The sequence below is a fragment of the Bombina bombina genome, chromosome 4, assembly GCF_027579735.1.
Source record: "Bombina bombina isolate aBomBom1 chromosome 4, aBomBom1.pri, whole genome shotgun sequence".
Taxonomy (NCBI): Eukaryota; Metazoa; Chordata; class Amphibia; order Anura; family Bombinatoridae; genus Bombina; species Bombina bombina.
The window spans coordinates 659721591-659742670 of record NC_069502.1 but is presented as its reverse complement, the minus strand read 5'-3'; the positions used below and the strand labels follow the sequence as shown (position 1 = coordinate 659742670).

Below are 21080 nucleotides of genomic sequence, written 5' to 3'. Positions count from 1 at the left end.
ATATTTCACATTTATAAACTTGGGGAACGTTTATTAAACAGCAGGCACTATGTTAGACACCTTTTCCAGTCAGGGGGGCTTCCTAGTTGTAGGCAGAGCCTCATTTTCGCGCCATTACTGCGCAGTTGTTTTTTGAGAGCAGGACATGCAGATGCATGTGTGAGGATCTGAAAGTTGCTGGAAAAGTTTCTAGAAGGCGTCACTTGGTATCGTATTCCCCTCTGGGCTTGGTTGGGTCTCAGCAAAGGCTATAGCTGGGACTGTATAGGGGTTGTAAATGGCTCCGGTTCCGTTATTTTAAGGGTTAAAGCTCTGAAATTTGGTGTGCAATTTTGGTAATTTTTGAACAATTCCTTCATACTTTTTCACATATTCAGTAATAAAGTGTTTTCTGTTTAAAATTTAAAGAGACAGTAACGGTTTTGTTTATTTTTTTGCTTTATTGACAAGTTTAAGCCTGTTTAACATGTCTGTGCCTTCGGATAAGCTATGTTCTATATGTATGCAAGCCAATGTGTCTCCCCATTTAGTTCGAGGAACTAGAAAACTCGCTTAGTAGAGAGACTCCATATGAGGAGGTTATGGACAGAGTTCACGCACTTAAGTTGGCTAACTCTTTTATTTTAGATGCCGCTTTGCAATTAGCTAGATTAGCGGCGAAAAATTCAGGGTTTGCAATCGTGGCGCGCAGAGCGCTTTGGCTAAAGTCTTGGTCAGCGGATGTGTCATCCAAGACAAAATTGCTTAACATCCCTTTCAAAGGTAAAACTCTATTTGGACCAGAATTGAAAGAGATTATTTCAGACATCACTGGGGGAAAGGGCCACGCCCTTCCACAAGATAGGCCTTTCAAGGCCAAGAATAAGTCTAATTTTCGTTCCTTTCGCAATTTCAGGAACGGACCGGCCTCTAATTCTGCATCCTCTAAGCAAGAGGGTAATGCCTCACAACCCAAACCAGCCTGGAAACCGATGCAAGGCTGGAACAAGGGTAAGCAGGCCAAGAAGCCTGCTGCTGATAACAAAACAGCATGAAGGAGTAGCCCCCGATCCGGGACCGGATCTAGTAGGGGGCAGACTCTCTCTCTTTGCTCAGGCTTGGGCAAGAGATGTTCAGGATCCCTGGGCGCTAGAAATAGTTTCTCAGGGTTATCTCCTGGAATTCAGGGAACTACCCCCAAGGGGAAGGTTCCACATATCTCACTTATCCTCAAACCAAATAAAGAGACAGGCATTCTTACATTGTGTAGAAGACCTGTTAAAGATGGGAGTGATACACCCAGTTCCAATAAAGGAACAAGGAATGGGATTTTATTCCAATCTGTTCGTAGTTCCCAAAAAAGAGGGAACTTTCAGACCAATTTTGGATTTGAAGATCCTAAACAAATTTCTCAGGGTACCATCGTTCAAGATGGAAACCATTCGAACGATTCTACCCACTATCCAGGAAGGTCAATTTATGACTACCGTGGATCTAAAGGATGCGTACCTACATATTCCTATCCACAAAGAACATCATCAGTTCCTAAGGTTCGCCTTTCTGGACAAACATTACCAGTTTGTGGCCCTCCCATTCGGGTTAGCCACTGCTCCAAGGATTTTCACAAAGGTACTAGGTTCCCTTCTAGCGGTTCTAAGACCGAGGGGAATTGCAGTAGTACCTTACTTGGACGACATTCTAATACAAGCGTCGTCCCTATCAAAGGCAAAGGCTCATACAGACATCGTTCTGGCCTTTCTCAGATCACACGGATGGAAGGTGAACATAGAAAAGAGTTCTCTGTCTCCGTCAACAAGAGTTCCCTTCTTGGGAACAATAATAGATTCCTTAGAAATGAGGATTTTTCTGACAGAGGTCAGAAAGTCAAAACTTCTAAGCACTTGTCAAGTTCTTCATTCTGTTCCACGTCCTTCCATAGCGCAGTGCATGGAAGTAGTAGGGTTGATGGTTGCAGCAATGGACATAGTTCCTTTTGCACGAATTCATCTAAGACCATTACAACTGTGCATGCTCAAACAGTGGAATGGGGACTATACAGACTTGTCTCCAATGATTCAAGTAGATCAGAAGACCAGAGATTCACTCCGTTGGTGGCTGACCCTGGACCATCTGTCCCAGGGAATGAGCTTCCGCAGACCAGAGTGGGTCATTGTCACGACCGACGCCAGTCTAGTGGGCTGAGGCGCGGTCTGGGAATCCCTGAAAGCTCAGGGTCCATGGTCTCGGGAAGAGTCTCTTCTCCCGATAAACATTCTGGAACTGAGAGCGATATTCAATGCTCTCAGGGCTTGGCCTCAACTAGCAAAGGCCAGATTCATAAGGTTCCAATCAGACAACATGACGACCGTTGCGTATATCAATCATCAGGGGGGAACAAGGAGTTCCCTGGCGATGAAAGAAGTGACCAAAATAATTTAATGGGCGGAGGATCACTCCTGCCACCTGTCTGCTATCCACATCCCAGGTGTGGAAAACTGGGAGGCGGATTTTCTGAGTCGTCAAACATTCCATCCGGGGGAGTGGGAACTCCATCCGGAGATCTTTGCCCAAATAACTCAATTATGGGGCATTCCAGACATGGATCTGATGGCGTCTCGTCAGAACTTCAAGGTTCCTCGCTACGGGTCCAGATCCAGGGATCCCAAGGCGACTCTAGTAGATGCACTAGTAGCACCTTGGACCTTCAACCTAGCTTATGTATTTCCACCGTTTCCTCTCATTCCCAGGCTGGTAGCCAGGATCAATCAGGAGAGGGCCTCGGTGATCTTGATAGCTCCTGCGTGGCCACGCAGGACTTGGTATGCAGACCTGGTGAATATGTCATTGGTTCCACCATGGAAGCTACCTTTGAGACAGGACCTTCTTGTTCAGGGTCCATTCGAACATCCAAATCTGGTCTCCCTCCAGCTGACGGCTTGGAGATTGAACGCTTGATTCTATCGAAGCGTGGGTTTTCAGATTCTATGATAGATACTCTGGTTCAGGCCAGAAAACCGGTAACTAGAAAGATTTACCATAAAATATGGAAAAGATATATCTGTTGGTGTGAATCCAAATGATTCCCATGGAATAAGATAAAAATTCCTAAGATTCTCTCCTTTCTACAAGAAGGTTTGGAGAAAGGATTATCTGCAAGTTCTCTAAAGGGACAGATCTCTGCTTTATCTGTTTTACTACACAAAAGACTGGCAGCTGTGCCAGATGTTCAAGCATTTGTTCAGGCTCTGGTTAGGGTCAAGCCTGTTTACAGACCTTTGACTCCTCCCTGGAGTCTAAATCTAGTTCTTTCAGTTCTTCAAGGGGTTCCGTTTGAACCTTTACATTCCATAGATATTAAGTTACTATCTTGGAAAGTTTTGTTTTTGGTTGCAATTTCTTCTGCTAGAAGAGTTTCAGAGTTATCTGCTCTGCAGTGTTCTCCGCCCTAACTGGTGTTCCATGCAGATAAGGTGGTTTTGCGTACTAAGCCTGGTTTTCTTCCAAAGGTTGTTTCTAACAAAAATATTAACCAGGAGATAGTTGTACCTTCTTTATGTCCGAATCCAGTTTCAAAGAAGGAACGTTTGTTACACAATTTGGACGTAGTCCGTGCTCTAAAATTCTATTTAGAGGCTACAAAAGATTTCAGACAAACATCTTTGTTTGTTGTTTATTCTGGTAAAAGGAGAGGTCAAAAAGCGACTTCTACCTCTCTTTCCTTTTGGCTTAAAAGCATCATCCGATTGGCTTATGAGACTGCCGGACGGCAGCCTCCTGAAAGAATCACAGCTCACTCCACTAGGGCTGTGGCTTCCACATGGGCCTTCAAGAACAAGGCTTCTGTTGACCAGATATGTAAGGCAGCTACTTGGTCTTCACTGCACACTTTTGCCAAATTTTACAAATTTGATACTTTTGCTTCTTCGGAGGCTATTTTTGGGAGAAAGGTTTTGCAAGCCGTGGTGCCTTCCGTTTAGGTAACCTGATTTGCTCCCTCCCTTCATCCGTGTCCTAAAGCTTTGGTATTGGTTCCCACAAGTAAGGATAACGCCGTGGACCGGACACACCAATGTTGGAGAAAACAGAATTTATGCTTACCTGATAAATTACTTTCTCCAACGGTGTGTCCGGTCCACGGCCCGCCCTGGTTTTTTTAATCAGGTCTGATGAATTATTTTCTCTAACTACAGTCACCACGGTACCATATGGCTTCTCCTATATATTTCCTCCTGTCCGTTGGTCGAATGACTGGGGTGGGTGGAGCCTAGGAGGGACTATATGGCCAGCTTTGCTGGGACTCTTTGCCATTTCCTGTTGGGGAAGAGATATCCCACAAGTAAGGATGACGCCGTGGACCGGACACATCGTTGGAGAAAGTAATTTATCAGGTAAGCATAAATTCTGTTTTTGCTTAGATTTTAGAAAATAATATTAAAAATAGCCAAGTAACTACTTCTGTTACTGTGATCACCATACTAAATTGTCATCAAGGGTAGCCGCATGTCAAGTAGAGGCCCATACAAGCTTTTTTGGGGTTATAATAAAGCTTAGAGAGGCCCCATTGTACATTTTATGACCCATTCCTAAGCAAATCCCAATGTGTTATTTTTTAACTTTATTTTTAAAACATCTGCTGTGTGGTACTGCTTCAAGACCGCCATTTGAAATAACTTGCCATACTCTTTAAAACAAGGGGTATGGGAGGTTTGTAGCCCCTAACTGAGTTGAGATCAAAGGGTTTGAAGAACCTCCCCCATCCAGTTCCATTGCAGCTACACTAAGCTTCCTGGTTCTGCCATCTTTGAGGCATCACCACGGGCAAACATTGTGATTTTACTTGCACTCCCATGAAGCCTAGGAGAGCCGCCCACTAGGCCACCGCTTATTCCCAGCTTGCAGTGTGGGGTATTGCCAAAAACAGCATTTGACCGGAGATCCCCCTCCATGAAGAAAAATATTCATCATGCACCCACAGGCAAGCACATAGTTCTTCATACACATTGAAATTGTCAACTACTTAGGTATATTATAAATATAAATATATATATTAGTACAAGTGTTTGTAGAGCGCTTGTTAGGAAAATATCTCAATTCTCTTGTTTTGAGAGTATATGAATATGTAATACACAAAACTGTGCAAATATTAATTTTATATCACTGTTAAGTGACACACAATGATATATAAAGTATTAAAAGCCTGTACATAAGTGAAAGTATAAATGTACCAATAAAAGTATTAATATACCAATATAAGAATTAATATACAAATATAAGAATAAACAATAAAATGTTAAAAACTGTGTTAAAAAATCTTGTATGATGTGTAGGAGTTCCTTAAATATCTTCACAGTCTTATTCAAATACAAGAGGAAACCAGAGTTTGGTATCTTGATACACCTAATATGGTTGGTAATAGTAACACAGTTCCTCCAATTATTCCAGAATCCAGAGTAAAAGGGAAAAGAATGTCCGACCCCGTCAGGGTTCCTACTTACTTTCCTTACCCCCAGTCTAATGAGGTAAGTGCCGCACAGTTAGAAGGATGATCCGCGACTGGCCTCCAAAGAAACCCCTCTTCTTTGCTGCTTGGAGTTGGTAGAGTGATCTGATTTCAAATGGCTACAAACTTAAACTCCAAATAGCAATATATATATACTATGTATAAGTCAGCACCACTGGTATAATATACTTGAGAGTTGTCAACAAAACATAATGTTCCATAACTAGAGATACATTAGTAATGGCGCATGGTAGTGGTAATAATAGGAATTAATAAATAGAGAGAAAAATAGACCACTATTTTACAGCACTAGACTATACCTCTATCATAAATGATCCCCACATAAGACAAAAAAATAGGGAAGAGGATTAGGAAATTGGCCCTCAACCATTGCATATAGAGAATTTATTATAACAATTGGCAATATACATTAATCTACCAGTAGTCTGCAAAAGGAACATATAGACAAAAAGCTTATTATATAGCTATATCATATGTCCATATTATCATCTTTCAAATAGGGTTCCAATTGAGTGGCTACACATTGGGCAACATTAGTCCTGATTAGACTTTATCTTGGTGTTAAATTTTGAGATCTCATCCTTATCCAGCCAAAAACACACATGCTGTGAAGTTAACAAGCCAAAATTGTTAGTTCATATACGGAACCACAGCGTTGAAAGCTGTATTTGTAATCCATAAGTATGGGTATTGCGGTTTTTAGCTACCAAGGCAGATATAGGTAACCATATACTCACAACTATTTAAAAGGCAGTTCATCACAACCTCTGATAATCAAACAGTACAGGCAGATCAACTTGACAGAGGATATATAATGTGATTAGCAGCAAATAGCCATATTACCTGTATCGAAGTTGGCTCAATAACGCTGTATCGCCTTTATCCTCAGGCAGATCATGAATAAATGTGTCATGAATATATTACCTGTGTCGAAGTTAACTCAAGTGTAACGCTGTGTCACCTTTATCCTCAGATGATCATAAGTAGATTTATCATGAATATATGACAACCCGCCACAGGTGCTTCGCTCCGTTACCTTGAGGTTCTCAGTGTATATTCACCTTATTGGGTATTATGACTACGGCAAAGTTGTTTCTCTGCAAACACCAAGGTAGATATCAAAGAGTATTAAGAGGCATTTGAGTGCATTAGCACGCCTCTTGTATGGCCCAAAAATCCTGCAGACTGACTGTAGAAATCAGCGGTGTGCAGCTGACAACACCGCTGTGTAAGCTATGTGCGTTTTACCCATTCAACATACGGGCTTCTTCCGGCTTGAATCAAGGAAACCTAGTGAAGCACCTGTGACGGGTTGTCATATATTCATGATACATCTGCTTATGACCATCTGAGGATAAAGGTGACACAGCGTTACACTCGAGTTAACTTCGATACAGGTAATAAATTCATGACACATTTATTCATGATCTACCTAAGGATAAAGGCGATACAGCGTTATTGAGCCAACTTCGATACAGGTAATATGGCTATTTGCTGCTAATCACATTATATGTCCTCTGTCAAGTTGATCTGCCTGTACTGTTAGAGGTTGTGATGAACTGCCTTTTAAATAGTCGTGAGTATATGATTACCTATATCTGCCTTGGTAGCTAAAAACTGTAATACCCATATTTATGGATTACAAATACAGTTTTCAATGCTGTGGTTCCGTATATGAACTAACAATGTTAGCTTGTTAACGTCACAGCACGTGTGTTTTTGGCTGGATAAGGATGAGATCTCAAAATTTAACACCAAGATAAAGTCTAATCAGGACTAATGTTGCCCACTGTGCATCCACTCAATTGGAACCCAATTTGAAAGATGATAATATGGACATATGATATAGCTATATAATAAGCTCTTTGGCTATATGTTCCTTTTGCAGCCTACAGATAGATTAATGTATATTGCCAATTGTTATAATAAATTCTCTATATTCAATGTTTGAGGGACAATTTCTTAATCATCTTCCCTACCTTTTTGTCTTATGTGGGGATCATTTATGATAGAGGTATAGAGGCCTATTTAACAAAGGTCTGTCGGACCTGATGCGAGAGTGTGGATCAGGTCTGACAGACCTCGCTGAATGCGGAGAGCAATACGCTTTCCGTATTCAGCATTGCACCATCAGCTCTTGTGAGCTGCTGGTGCAACGCCGCCCCCTGCAGACTCCCCAGCAGGAGGTTGTCAATCAACCCGATCATTGAATTGTGGCAATCTCTGTCTGCCTCCTCAGAGCAGGCGGACAGTTTATGGAGCAGTGGTCTTTAGACTGCTGCTGCATAACTTGCGTTTCTGGCGAGTCTGAAGACATTCGGAGCTTGATAAATGGGCCTCATAGTCTAGTGCTGGAAAATAGTGGTCTATTTTTCTCTTTATTTATTAATATATATATATATATATATATATATATATATATATATATATATATATATATATGCTCTTCAGAAAATATGGTCTTTAGCAAATAAATTAAATATATTATCTTGTAATTAGATAGTAAAGTATTAAAGTTTGTATACGTACCTCGCTTTATTGCGGTGACTTTTTCAGATGTATGTATATCTTTCTCTAAAAAAAGGCAACAAATATTCTGCTTTGTCTTAAAACTATTTATAAATTTATATATGTTCAGCAGTAAAGACAGGATAACATTGGTGCACAAAAGTAGACTAAAAATTAAAGGGACATAATACTCATATACTAAATCACTTGAAACGGATGCAGTGTAATTGTAAAAAGCTGACAGGAAAATATCACCTGAGCATCTCTATGTAAAAAAAGAAGAGATTTTACCTCACAATCTCCTCAGCTCAGCAGAGTAAGTTCTGTGTAAAAAGTTATTCTCAGCTGCTCAGCTTCAGGTAAAAAAAAAAAATGAAGAAATGAACAGCAGCCAATCAGCATCAGCAGTTCTGAGGTCATGAACTCTTTTACTGTGATCTCATGAGATTTCACTTAACTCTCATGAGATTTCATTGTAACCTTCCTTACACTGAATAGGGAAATAACATGAGAGTGCACGAGGCTCAACCCTTCGGCTGTCCCGGGACAGACATACTGATATGCTGCTTAGAAGTCCTTTACAATGGGATGTGGCTACTGAGGAACTTTTGAGGTAAAATATCTTTCTTTTTTACATAGAGATGTTCAGGTGATATTTTCTAGTCAGCTTTTTACAGCTATACTGCATCACTTTCAGGTGTTTAAACATTTGGGTATTATGGCCCTTTAATCAGTGGGAGATCATGTACTAAAAAGTGACACAACCATAGCAAACTTTATACTCAAGACTTTTCAACTTAATTGTGCCTTGTGAATAACACATGCACTCACTACTGCAAGCTGAAAAACATAGATCTGCTTAATAAAAGCTTTACAATCGCCAGCAAACCTTTTACTTAGCTGTGCTGAACAATCAAGGGCATAAAACACATAATCTAACATAATAATGAGTGTCTTGTAAACACTGAAATGACATTGCACAATAAAATTTTCTCCTCTTTCATATGTCCCCAAATAGCGGCTTTAGCTTTATTTTGTTACTGGAAATAGTTGTGTTTACCTGTTTAAACCGCCACCTATACTGAAACTGTTAGTACTGCAGTACTGGCTAAAAAAAGCTATGTAAATAATAAACATTAGAAATCAACATCAAAGTGAGGGTGGCAGAGAAAGAGCCCAGTACATATTTCTTTAGAAGTTTTGAATACAATGAAATCTTTAAAGATGCTTGCCTGAACACAATGTCCCTTTAATAACATGACAAGCCACGAAGATGCCACTTGAACAGCAAGCAGCCCTAAGCATTAGCCTACATTTCCAAACAAGTAAGGTTTTGGCTCTTCATGAACATATTAAAGCATTACAACTAGTTGATCGTTTTTAAAATTCATTCATGTGGAAAACAGATGATTTTTTATGTTTTCAAGCACCACAATGCTTTTGCGCTATATCACAAACATTTATATAGTGATGGTTAGCATTTAATGATAAGCAAAGCAAAATGTGCCACACGTTGTGCCAGGTGCAGACATACAACATACTTTTTGTTGGTTTTACTTTCACTGAAAAAACATAGAGATAGCAAAAAATGAAGTTTAGTAACAAAATACGAATGAAACATTATATATAAGAGGTTTGTAAAAATATAATCCATGTTTTATCATACAGAATAATTTGAATAACAGACTTTGCTCTGTGTTGCTGTGTAAGGACCATTGAGTTTTTTATGTCTTGAGTACAAACAACATTCACTTCACTTTACAGTCATCTGAGTAGACATTTATTGATCACCTGGCAATACATACTGTACCTACACTCTGTGAACAGTATACATGTGCGTTTCATTTCGTTCTGAATCGAAATTCAGATGAATTTGTCAAATTCATAGCTTTGAAACGATTCAAATTTCCGAATTAATCCGAATGCATTTGTAACAAATAAATCCAAATTAGTTTGGATTTATTTGTTACATTTGAATGGCCATGGACTAATACCAATTACACTAGTATTGTACAGTATATTAGGTAATATCACTCTGCTAGCTCTGTGCAGGGCACATTATGTAGCTGGTACCTGTGAGGTTGGTACTTAGGTGGGATGTGCTGTGTATTACACTAGTATTATTACTGTATATTAGGTTATACATCTGCTAGTTCTGTGCATATTGTGTAGCTGGTACCTGTGAGGTTGGTACTTATGTTGATTCAGATGGGTTACACCTAATATACAGTACATAATACTAGTCTAATACACAGCACATCCCACCTAACACATACCGAACTTCCGAATTTACGAATCAAATCCGAACAGAAAACATTCAAATACATCCCAATTTATTTGAATCTGAACGAATCCAAAAATAATAAATTCAAATGTATCTGATTTCGAATTGATCCAAAAATGAAATTCAAAAAATCTGAATCGGTCCGAAACAAACCGAAACAAATTTTTCTGCCATGCACACGTCTATTGAACAGTCTCTCTCTCTCACACACACACACACTCTCTCTCTCTCACACTCTCTCTCTCAGACAGACCAGAAGTGGATTCGTCGCTGGGAATTAATAACCTATTTGATATATTCCTGGGTCCAAAAGGGTTATTTTTTATGCTAATCAGGTCCAACAAATTAAATGTTATTGAAGAATTACCTTTGTCAGTTTGTTGTATTTCCTTATCATGTTTCTTCACATCAGTCTCTAAGAATGACACAATAAGTAAACTTTGATTAGATGATAATGTGGTGCAGAGCAGTCTTATGAACTAGCATACAATAAGATTAAAGCACTGCCACTTTTTCTTTGCTCCAAAACATCAATTTGATCCCAGTATTATATCAATTTAATAATTGTAGTAATAATAAATATAACCAATCAATATAATTAATATTAAACATGACATTCATTTTTTATGTGAAAGTAAAATTTAGTGTATTTTTTTGATACATGCTTTTTGTAGCACACTTTTTTTTTGCACTAAGTACTAAATTATTTTGTAGATTTTTTATTTTTTTAAAGAAGATTTTTTATGACTATAAAATGTTTATTCATTTATATGTACCCAATTGACTGTGAAGGGTTTGGATGTGACTAAGGATCACTGTACTTTGTAATATCATCTTGAGAAGATTTAATGTTTAACAGTTATGCATAGCAGTCATCAAAAATTACAACTGTGCAGAATCATCTAAAACTAAAATCATTTTCTGCATGTGATATGTGCTTACCTTTTTTATGATGAGTAGGTTCTTTTTCATGTTTTTTAACCAGTGTATCTATGGAATATAACAATTTTAAAGATACATTCAGTCTTTTCTGTAATCTTGTGGCACAACAAATAATTATGTTATTCAAAAGGAAAGATCATTAAACAGATGTTTATTAAAGGGATAATGGGATAATATAATTAAGATAGACACATACACAAGATTGCAAGAGAATAACAAATAAAGTGTTAATATTAAAGGAAGGAAAAGCAATGTAAAATGCTTTGCAGGAAAGGGTCATGTTAAACTGTTTAAATTGATATTGAAACAAACAGGAGATGCATATGTTGTATTCAGCTGATCTTAATGAATTGCATTGTCTTTTAAAAACAACTCCCAATTCTTACTGGTGGACAGGAACACAAGGAAAATGTTTGTTTCTGGATAGAAATATCCGTTAAAAAAAAAAACAAAACAGAAATTATTATACATTTAAAACACCCTCCTTTACATGCAACAAAGAAATACAATGCCCAACTTTACATTGGCGAATACAAAAACTGAGATGCAATTTTTAAAGGGACAGTCTAGTCAAAATTAAACTTTCATGATTCAGATAGGACATGCAATTTTAAACATATTTCCAATTTACTTTTATTATCAAATTTGCTTTGTTCTCTTGGTATTCTTTATACAAAGCTAAACCTAGGTAGGCTCATATGCTAATTTCTAAGCTCTTGAATGCCCCCTCTTATCTCAGTGCATTCTGACAGTTTTTTCACAGCTAGACAGTGCTAGTTCATGTGTGCCATATAGATAATATTGTGTTCACTCCCGTGGAGTTATTTATGAGTCAGCACTGATTGATTAAAATACAAGTCTGTCAAAACAGCTGAAATAAGGGGGCAATCTGCAAAGGCTTAGATACAAGGTGATCCCAAAATACTCACACCTGTAAAGAGATTTTAAGCAGCCCATTAGGATGTTAGTCCCAGGACTTGCAAGGGAGTGTGCATCTGGCATGTGTTATTTTCCCATTCAGTTTAAGGTAGTTTACTATGAAATATCACACAATTTTAGTGAAATCTCATGAGATTACATCAACACTTAGCATGACCTCAGTACTGCTGATGCTGATTGGCTTTTTTCCCCCCAACTTCCAGCTGGACAGCAGTTGAAGTATAACTATTCACAAACCACTTACTATGGTGTGCTAAAGAAAAATTGAGGTAAAAAATCTTCCATTTTTAGATAGGTCAGGTGACATTTTCATGTCAACTTTTTACAGTTATGCTGCATCACTTTCAAGTGAATTAGTATATGAGTAGTATACCCCTTTAAGTTTTGCTATAGGTTTACCTACTTCCTTATTTTGTTTTACAGGTGCACAAAATTTGCCAGGTGTTAAGCATAACCATACCTCCATTTCTTTTTAACATTTATCAGAGTATGTTGAAGGTATAAAATACATTTTTTGTGCTTTTGACCCTCACCTGTCAACGACTCAGCCGCAATAACCACAGAAATATATTTATAATCTATACCCAGATTCCTATGTATAGTTAATATGTTTTTCTTCATAGTTTTATACTATTTTTGTATAATTAATTATGAATTGTTCATTACCTTAAAATACCTTAATTCAGTATTTAATATATTTTGTATGCATATAGGTAATAGTATGGGGTCGATTTATCAAAGGCTTTGCAAGCCTTTCGACCCCCTATGACTGCAGGTTCTCACATGAGAACCTGCAATCCGTATTTAACAAGCAGCGGTCATTAGACCGATGCTTTCCTAGCCTTTCGCCACCTCTAAGGTGGCGAATTTCAATCTCCCTAGTCTCGTCCGACGAGATTGACAGATCCTGCCTGTGCGTGATTGCCTGTGCGTGGACAGGGGGAGGAATTGCATGCCAGTGCAAAATAGCGCTCATGTGCAATACTGATATCCGTCAGGGGAATTTAGCCCGCCAGAGGTAAGCTGCAGCATGCCCCTGTCCGCCTCAGCTTAATAAAGCGACCCCTACAAATATAAAATATTAGAGTTAATTATTCTAAAATATGTATATGGTTGTACTGCATTTGTGTGTGTTCTATTTCACAAATGTTTGAATTCAGTAATTGACTGTAATTTTTTTAATTTTTTTTATTTTACTTTCGTTTTCAAATGTTCATATTTGTATTTTCAATAGTTCATGTTGCAGGGAATTTAGTAAATACATTGATTCAATTTTTTTATTTGGAATATTACATAATTTGAATAATACATTTAAAGAGATCATTAGAAATACTATTACAGATATATTGATTCGGATTATTCGAATTTCAATATTGCATAATTCTATTGAAATTATGCAATTTTTGAGTTAGAAAATTTTGAATTAAATATTTCATTTAAAGATAGCTTTAGAAATACTATTACATTAAACAAATATTAGAATGTTTTACAATTATTCAAAAATTGAAATGAACAAACGAATGTGTTAAAATTAGTTTCATTTTTTGAATGGTGCAAAACATTTGCCCATCCCTAGCTCCAATCACCTAAAACGCAGGGATGAGTGAATCTCTGTGATTTTCTATTTAAATTATATTTTGTTCTGTGTAAAGCATTAGAAATATTATTTTTTTAAGTTAATAGACACATTCAAAGGGACATTAAACTCCTGGGCACAACTACCATAGAATGATTACAACTCACTGTGCTATTGCTTACCCTCCTGCTGCTGCAGCTCTCTTTAAAGCCGTATTCCTATTTTAACCCCTAAAATGCTGTCTGATGGGGAAGCTCCACACTGGGGGCTGCCATCTTGGAGCACAGGTATTCTCACATACTGTGACAGAAGCAGTGTGCATTTACATATTAATGAGGTTTTTACAGTGGCTGTATTGTTTTATATTATTTTTTAAGTGTTTTTTATAAACATTTAAAGTGTTTTTTTATATACATTTTATGTATCTGTAAAACTGTGTAAAAAAATGTAAAGCTCACATGATGCATCATGCAAACTAACTCCAAGCAAATGATACAGCTGTAAAAAAAAATGGCAATTTTACTAATCTGTGTGCACTGCTGCTGTCACAGTCCGTGAGAATAAATATTTAGGGGAAAAGCACCAAAAAGCTGAGGCATGGAATCCGAAGTTTGCCAGCTCCAATATACTTTCAAGGAAATAATGGAATCCAGCATTAAATAGGAACATAAAAAATAATTTTATTAGTCCCACAACATGGGTTTAAAAGTCTTTAAAAACCCATAAATGTGGAACCAATAAAGGATTTAGCATGGTTCTATGCAAGGCAGGATTCCATTATTGCATTGACAGGCTGTGAGAATACCTGAACACCAAGATGGCAGTGCCCAGATGGAAGAGGCGTAATTTCTGTATATGGCACATTTAAGCTATTAAAACAGGAGAACTGATTTCAAAAGAGCTGCAGGAACAGAATGAAATGCAACAAAATAGTGAGTAGTTACCATTATTTTGTAGTTGTGCACAGCAGTTTAATGTCCCTTTAAGTCTGAGAACTAACAATTAAATAGTAGTTTTGCTATTTTAAAAGATTGTTTTTAAATCCAAGTTTTATATTGGAATATAAATTCTGTTTGGAATAAAACTAACATATAGGGCCAGATTACGAGTGGCGCGCTAACAGTTACGAAAAATGGTTTATCGTGGCTGTTTGTGCGCATCTGATGTATTGCTTGTATTACAAGTTGAAAGTATACTTAATCACTGGAGCGCATTTTGCATAACAGAAAAGTGTCACAAAACACTTCAAAAATACATATAACAGACAGTACAGTTACAATCATAAAAACACTATCTAATAAAAATTATTAAACAAAAATTGCACAAAAGGTTATAATGGCTCAAATATATGAGGAAAGTAGTCAAAGGACATTCAAATTGAGATACATACAAATACATGTCTAAATATGTGTATGTATGTATATATATATATATATATATATATATATATATATATATATATATATATATGTGTGTGTGTGTGTGTATGTTTTCATGTGTGCACAAATGTATTTATGTATTTATATCAGTGGCGGCTCGTGGGTTATTCAAATGGGGGTTCACAATATATAAATTTTGAAAATTAAATTAAATACCATTTAAAAAAAAATGTAAGCTTACATTCCTGCTTTTTCAAATAAAGATACCAAGAGAACTGAGAAAATTTGATAATAGGAGTAAATTAGAAAGTTGCTTAAAATTGCATGCTCTATCTGAATCATGAAAGAAAAAAATTGAATATAGTGTCCCTTTAATGGCTAAAGTACAGCAACTCAGCCCTTGTGAAAATGCCTCATGGTTAAATAAATAAATATATGTATTTATTTTTATAAATAGCCTATAGGTAATATATAATGGCATAAAAGACACATGATTTAAAAAAGCAAAAACACAAAACATTGCAGAGTATTAAAAAAAACTTTGACATTTATTGTAAATCTGCAAAATAATTTAATGTGAATGATTAGTGTGTTTTTAAGAAATAGTGCTAATACAATTTCAATTGTACATATTCTCACACACACACATATATATATATATATATATATATATATATATATATATATATATATATATATATATATATATATATATATATATATATACACACACACACACACACACACACACACACACACACACACACACACACATATATATGTGTGTGTACAGACCTATACAATTACTATTACTTTGAATGAGGCATGGGCTACAATGGCTAAATGACTGATAATGTCTGTTGATTCCTGACAGGTCACACACTGATTGTTTTAAGAGGGGTTTGGAAGGATTTAACAAGAGAGGGTCTTAACCATTACAGTCCTGTATTGACAATTTGACACTGGCAGACAGACTTTGCAATTTACAAGCCCCATAAAGAAACTGTTAGGGAACATGAAAGGGTAAACAAACATACATGCCCAGGGCAGAGCTCCACTATCTAACAGCTGCAACATTAGCCTAAACAGAAGTTCACAGTTCCTACTCACACTATACATTAACGGAGTGAGTGCTGTGTCAGATAGGTTAGGAAGTTTATGGCTAGACATTCACTGCAGGGAAAAACAAAATACTAAGCAGTGAACTGTGAACATAGATAAACGTTAACTCTGTGCTTCTTTGACAGCCTGCAGCAGCCTGATCCCATCACAGTCAGTGCTTAGTGAGTGAGACCACAGGACCCAGGAGTTGTCAGAGTTAACGTTTATCTATGTTCACAGTTCACTGCTTAGTATTTGATTTAGCCACCCACCATTAAAGTACACTGGTCTCTACAAGAGTTGCAGTTTGACACAACACCAGCAAAGTCCCCTGGCTTACATGTGAGTCACTGACTTCATAATATATGTACTCACCAGCTGCTCCTCCTGAATGGCGTCCTCCTCACTAGTCAGACCCCTCCACACAGACACAGGGCAAGTTTAAGTTCCCGCGCGCAGTAATAGTAGAGCAGCAGGAAAGGAAGTGGAAACAAATTCCTATGCCCTGCTCTTTAAAAGTATAGCGCATCCTACAGTTTCAGATGTGCGCCTTCCACACACACAGCTCTCAGTGTGCGAGTGTCATGTGACATGCCAGCTTGTTCTCACTCGCACACTGAGACCTGTGCGATTAGCAAAGCTATGGGCTGGGTCATGGGAGGCGCTGCAGGCACTGCAGTCAGAAAGAGGAAAGTGCTTTTCCCTATACTTCTATCTATCGCACATGAGGTGCTGTGCGATAGATAGTAGTAAACATGGCAATTTTTTTTTTTTTTAAAAAAACTGCAGTGGAGCCTGGATTAAAAATGATATAATTACATTTATTAAGCCAAAAATATATCATGAATTAGATTTATTAAGATAATAAGATTTATTTATTTAATTTTTTTTTTTATTATTATTTATTCTTTTGGGGAGCTCTGGGGGCTGGGTGTTCACGTGTGGCTGTGATCCTATGGAGGAGCCTCCACTGATTTATATGTGTATATATTTTATTACAGATAAAACATAATTTATGTAAGAACTTACCTGATAAATTCATTTCTTTCATATTAACAAGAGTCCATGAGCTAGTGACGTATGGGATATACATTCCTACCAGGAGGGGCAAAGTTTCCCAAACCTTAAAATGCCTATAAATACACCCCTCACCACACCCACAAATCAGTTTAACGAATAGCCAAGAAGTGGGGTGATAAGAAAAAAAGTGCGAAGCATATAAAATAAGGAATTGGAATAATTGTGCTTTATACAAAAAAAATCATAACCACCCCAAAAAAGGGTGGGCCTCATGGACTCTTGTTAATATGAAAGAAATGAATTTATCAGGTAAGTTCTTACATAAATTATGTTTTCTTTCATGTAATTAACAAGAGTCCATGAGCTAGTGACGTATGGGATAATGACTACCCAAGATGTGGATCTTTCCACACAAGAGTCACTAGAGAGGGAGGGATAAAATAAAGACAGCCAATTCCTGCTGAAAATAATCCACACCCAAAATAAAGTTTAACAAAAAACATAAGCAGAAGATTCAAACTGAAACCGCTGCCTGAAGTACTTTTCTACCAAAAACTGCTTCAGAAGAAGAAAATACATCAAAATGGTAGAATTTAGTAAAAGTATGCAAAGAGGACCAAGTTGCTGCTTTGCAGATCTGGTCAACCGAAGCTTCATTCCTAAACGCCCAGGAAGTAGATACTGACCTAGTAGAATGAGCTGTAATTCTCTGAGGCGGAATTTTACCCGACTCAACATAGGCAAGATGAATTAAAGATTTCAACCAAGATGCCAAAGAAATGGCAGAAGCTTTCTGGCCTTTCCTAGAACCGGAAAAGATAACAAATAGACTAGAAGTCTTACAGAAAGATTTCGTAGCTTCAACATAATATTTCAAAGCTCTAACAACATCCAAAGAATGCAACGATTTCTCCTTAGAATTCTTAGGATTAGGACATAATGAAGGAACCACAATTTCTCTACTAATGTTGTTGGAATTCACAACTTTAGGTAAAAATTCAAAAGAAGTTCGCAACACCGCCTTATCCTGATGAAGAATCAGAAAAGGAGACTCATAAGAAAGAGCAGATAATTCAGAAACTCTTCTGGCAGAAGAGATGGCCAAAAGGAACAAAACTTTCCAAGAAAGTAATTAATATCCAATGAATGCATAGGTTCAAATGGAGGAGCTTGAAGAGCCCCCAGAACCAAATTCAAACTCCAAGGAGGAGAAATTGACTTAATGACAGGCTTTATACAAACCAAAGCTTGTACAAAACAATGAATATCAGGAAGAATAGCAATCTTTCTGTGAAAAAGAACAGAAAGAGCAGAGATTTGACCTTTCAAGGAACTTGCGGACAAACCCTTATCTAAACCATCCTGAAGAAATTGTAATATTCTCGGTATTCTAAAAGAATGCCAAGAAAAATGATGAGAAAGACACCAAGAAATATAAGTCTTCCAGACTCTATAATATATCTCTCTGGATACAGATGTACGAGCCTGTAACATAGTATTAATCACAGAGTCAGAGAAACCTCTTTGACCAAGAATCAAGCGTTCAATCTCCATACCTTTAAATTTAAGGATTTCAGATCCTGATGGAAAAAAGGACCTTGAGACAAAAGGTCTGGTCTTAACGGAAGAGTCCACGGTTGGCAAGAGGCCATCCGGACAAGATCCGCATACCAAAACCTGTGAGGCCATGCCGGAGCTACCAGCAGAACAAACGAGCATTCCTTCAGAATCTTGGAGATTACTCTTGGAAGAAGAACTAGAGGCGGAAAGATATAGGCAGGATGATACTTCCAAGGAAGTGAAAATGCATCCACTGCCTCCGCCTGAGGATCCCGGGATCTGGACAGATACCTGGGAAGTTTCTTGTTTAGATGAGAAGCCATCAGAACTATTTCTGGAAGTTCCCACATTTGAACAATCTGAAGAAATACCTCTGGGTGAAGAGACCATTCGCCCCGGATGCAACGTTTGGCGACTGAGATAATCCGCTTTCCAATTGTCCATACCTGGGATATAAACCGCAGAGATTAGACAGGAGCTGGATTCCGCCCAAACCAAAATTCGAGATACTTCTTTCATAGCCAGAGGACTGTGAGTCCCTCCTTGATGATTGATGTATGCCACAGTTGTGACAATGTCTTATCTGAAAACAATGAACAACTCTCTCTTCAGAAGAGGCCAAGACTGAAGAGCTCTGAAAATTGCACGGGGTTCCAAAATATTGATCGGAAATCTCACCTCCTGAGATTCCCAAACCCCTTGTGCCGTCAGATACCCCCACACAGCTCCCCAACCTGTAAGACTCGTATCTGTTGAGATTATAGTCCAGGTCGGAAGAACAAAGAAGCCCCCTGAACTAAACGATGGTGATCTGTCCACCATGTCAGAGAGTGTCGTAAAATCGGTTTAAAGATATTAATTGAGATATCTTTGAGTAATCCCTGCACCATTGGTTCAGCATACAGAGCTGAAGAGGACGCATGTGAAAACGAGCAAAGGAGATCGCATCTGATGCGGCAGTCCTAAGATCCAACATTTCCATGCATAAGGCTACCAAAGGGAATGATTGTGACTGAAGGTTTTGACAAGCTGATATCAATGTTAAACTTCTCTTGTCTGACAAGGACAGAGTCATAGACACTGAATTTATCTAGAAACCTAAAAAGGTTACCCTTGTCTGAGGAATCAAAAAACTGATTGGTAAATTGATCCTCCAACCATGAACTTGAAGAAACAACACAAGTCGATTCGTATGAGATTCTTCGAAAATGAGAAGACTGAGCAAGTACCAAGATATCGTCCAAATAAGGAAATACCAAAACCCTATTCTCTGATTACAGAAAGAAGGGCACCGAGAACCTTTGAAAAAAATTCTTGGAACTGAGGCTAGGCCAAATAGTAGAGCCACAAAACTGGTAATGCTTGTCTAAAAAGAGAATCTCAGACACTAAAAATGATCTGGATGAATCGGAATATGCAGATACACATCCTGTAAATCTATTGTAGACATATAATGCCCTTGCTAAACAAAAGGTAGGATAGTCCTACAGTAACCATCTTGAATGTTGGTATCCTAACATAACGATTCAATAATGATAGATCCAGAACTGGTCTGAAGGAATTGACCTTCTTTGGTACAATGAAGAGATAAAATAAAACCCCAGCCCCTGTTCCAGAACTGGAACTGGCATAAATACTCCAGCCAACTCTAGATCTGAAACACATTTCAGAAATACTGAGCCTTGCTGTGTCAATTGGGACACGGGAAAGAAAAGAATCTCTTAGCAGGAGGCCTTAACTTGAAGCCAATTCTGTACCTTTCTGAAACAATGTTTCTGAAACCAGAGATTAAGAACGGAATTGATCCAAATTTCTTTGAAGAAAACGTAATCTGCCCCATACCAGCTGAGCTGGAATAAGGGCCGCACCTTCATAGGTACTTAAGAGCTGGCTATAGGATTCTATAAGGCTTGGATATATTCCAAACTGAAAATAGTTTCCAAACTGATACCGCTCCTGAGGATGAAGGATCAGGCTTTTGTTCCTTGTTGTGAGGAAAGGAACGAAATGATTATTTACCCTGGAAAGAAAGGGAAAGCAAAGTTGACTTAGAAGACATGTCAGCATTCCAAGTTTAATCCATAAAGCTTTTCTAGCTAAAATAGCTAGAGACATATACCTGACATCAACTCTAATGATATCAAAAGATGGTATCACCAATAAAATTATTAGCATGTTATAGAATAATAATAATGCTATAAAATTATGATCTGTTACTTGTTGCGCTAAAGCTTCTAACCAAAAAAGTTGAAGCTGCAGCAACATCCGCTA

General features: G+C 37.7%; 1 protein-coding gene across 50 annotated transcripts in view; it reads right to left on the bottom strand.

Moving 5' to 3' along the window:
- Positions 1 to 21080, bottom strand: part of TRDN (triadin) — a 950114-nt gene that overhangs the window by 148755 nt on the left and 780279 nt on the right. For all 50 annotated transcript variants that reach the window (XM_053710723.1, XM_053710722.1, XM_053710726.1 and 47 more), the window contains 5 exons: positions 11621 to 11653; positions 11235 to 11282; positions 10660 to 10707; positions 9550 to 9570; positions 8030 to 8074 (listed from right to left, as the gene is read on the bottom strand). In XM_053710723.1, the coding sequence (XP_053566698.1) occupies positions 8030 to 8074; positions 9550 to 9570; positions 10660 to 10707; positions 11235 to 11282; positions 11621 to 11653 (195 nt within the window). The remainder of the gene's footprint in view (positions 1 to 8029; positions 8075 to 9549; positions 9571 to 10659; positions 10708 to 11234; positions 11283 to 11620; positions 11654 to 21080) is intronic.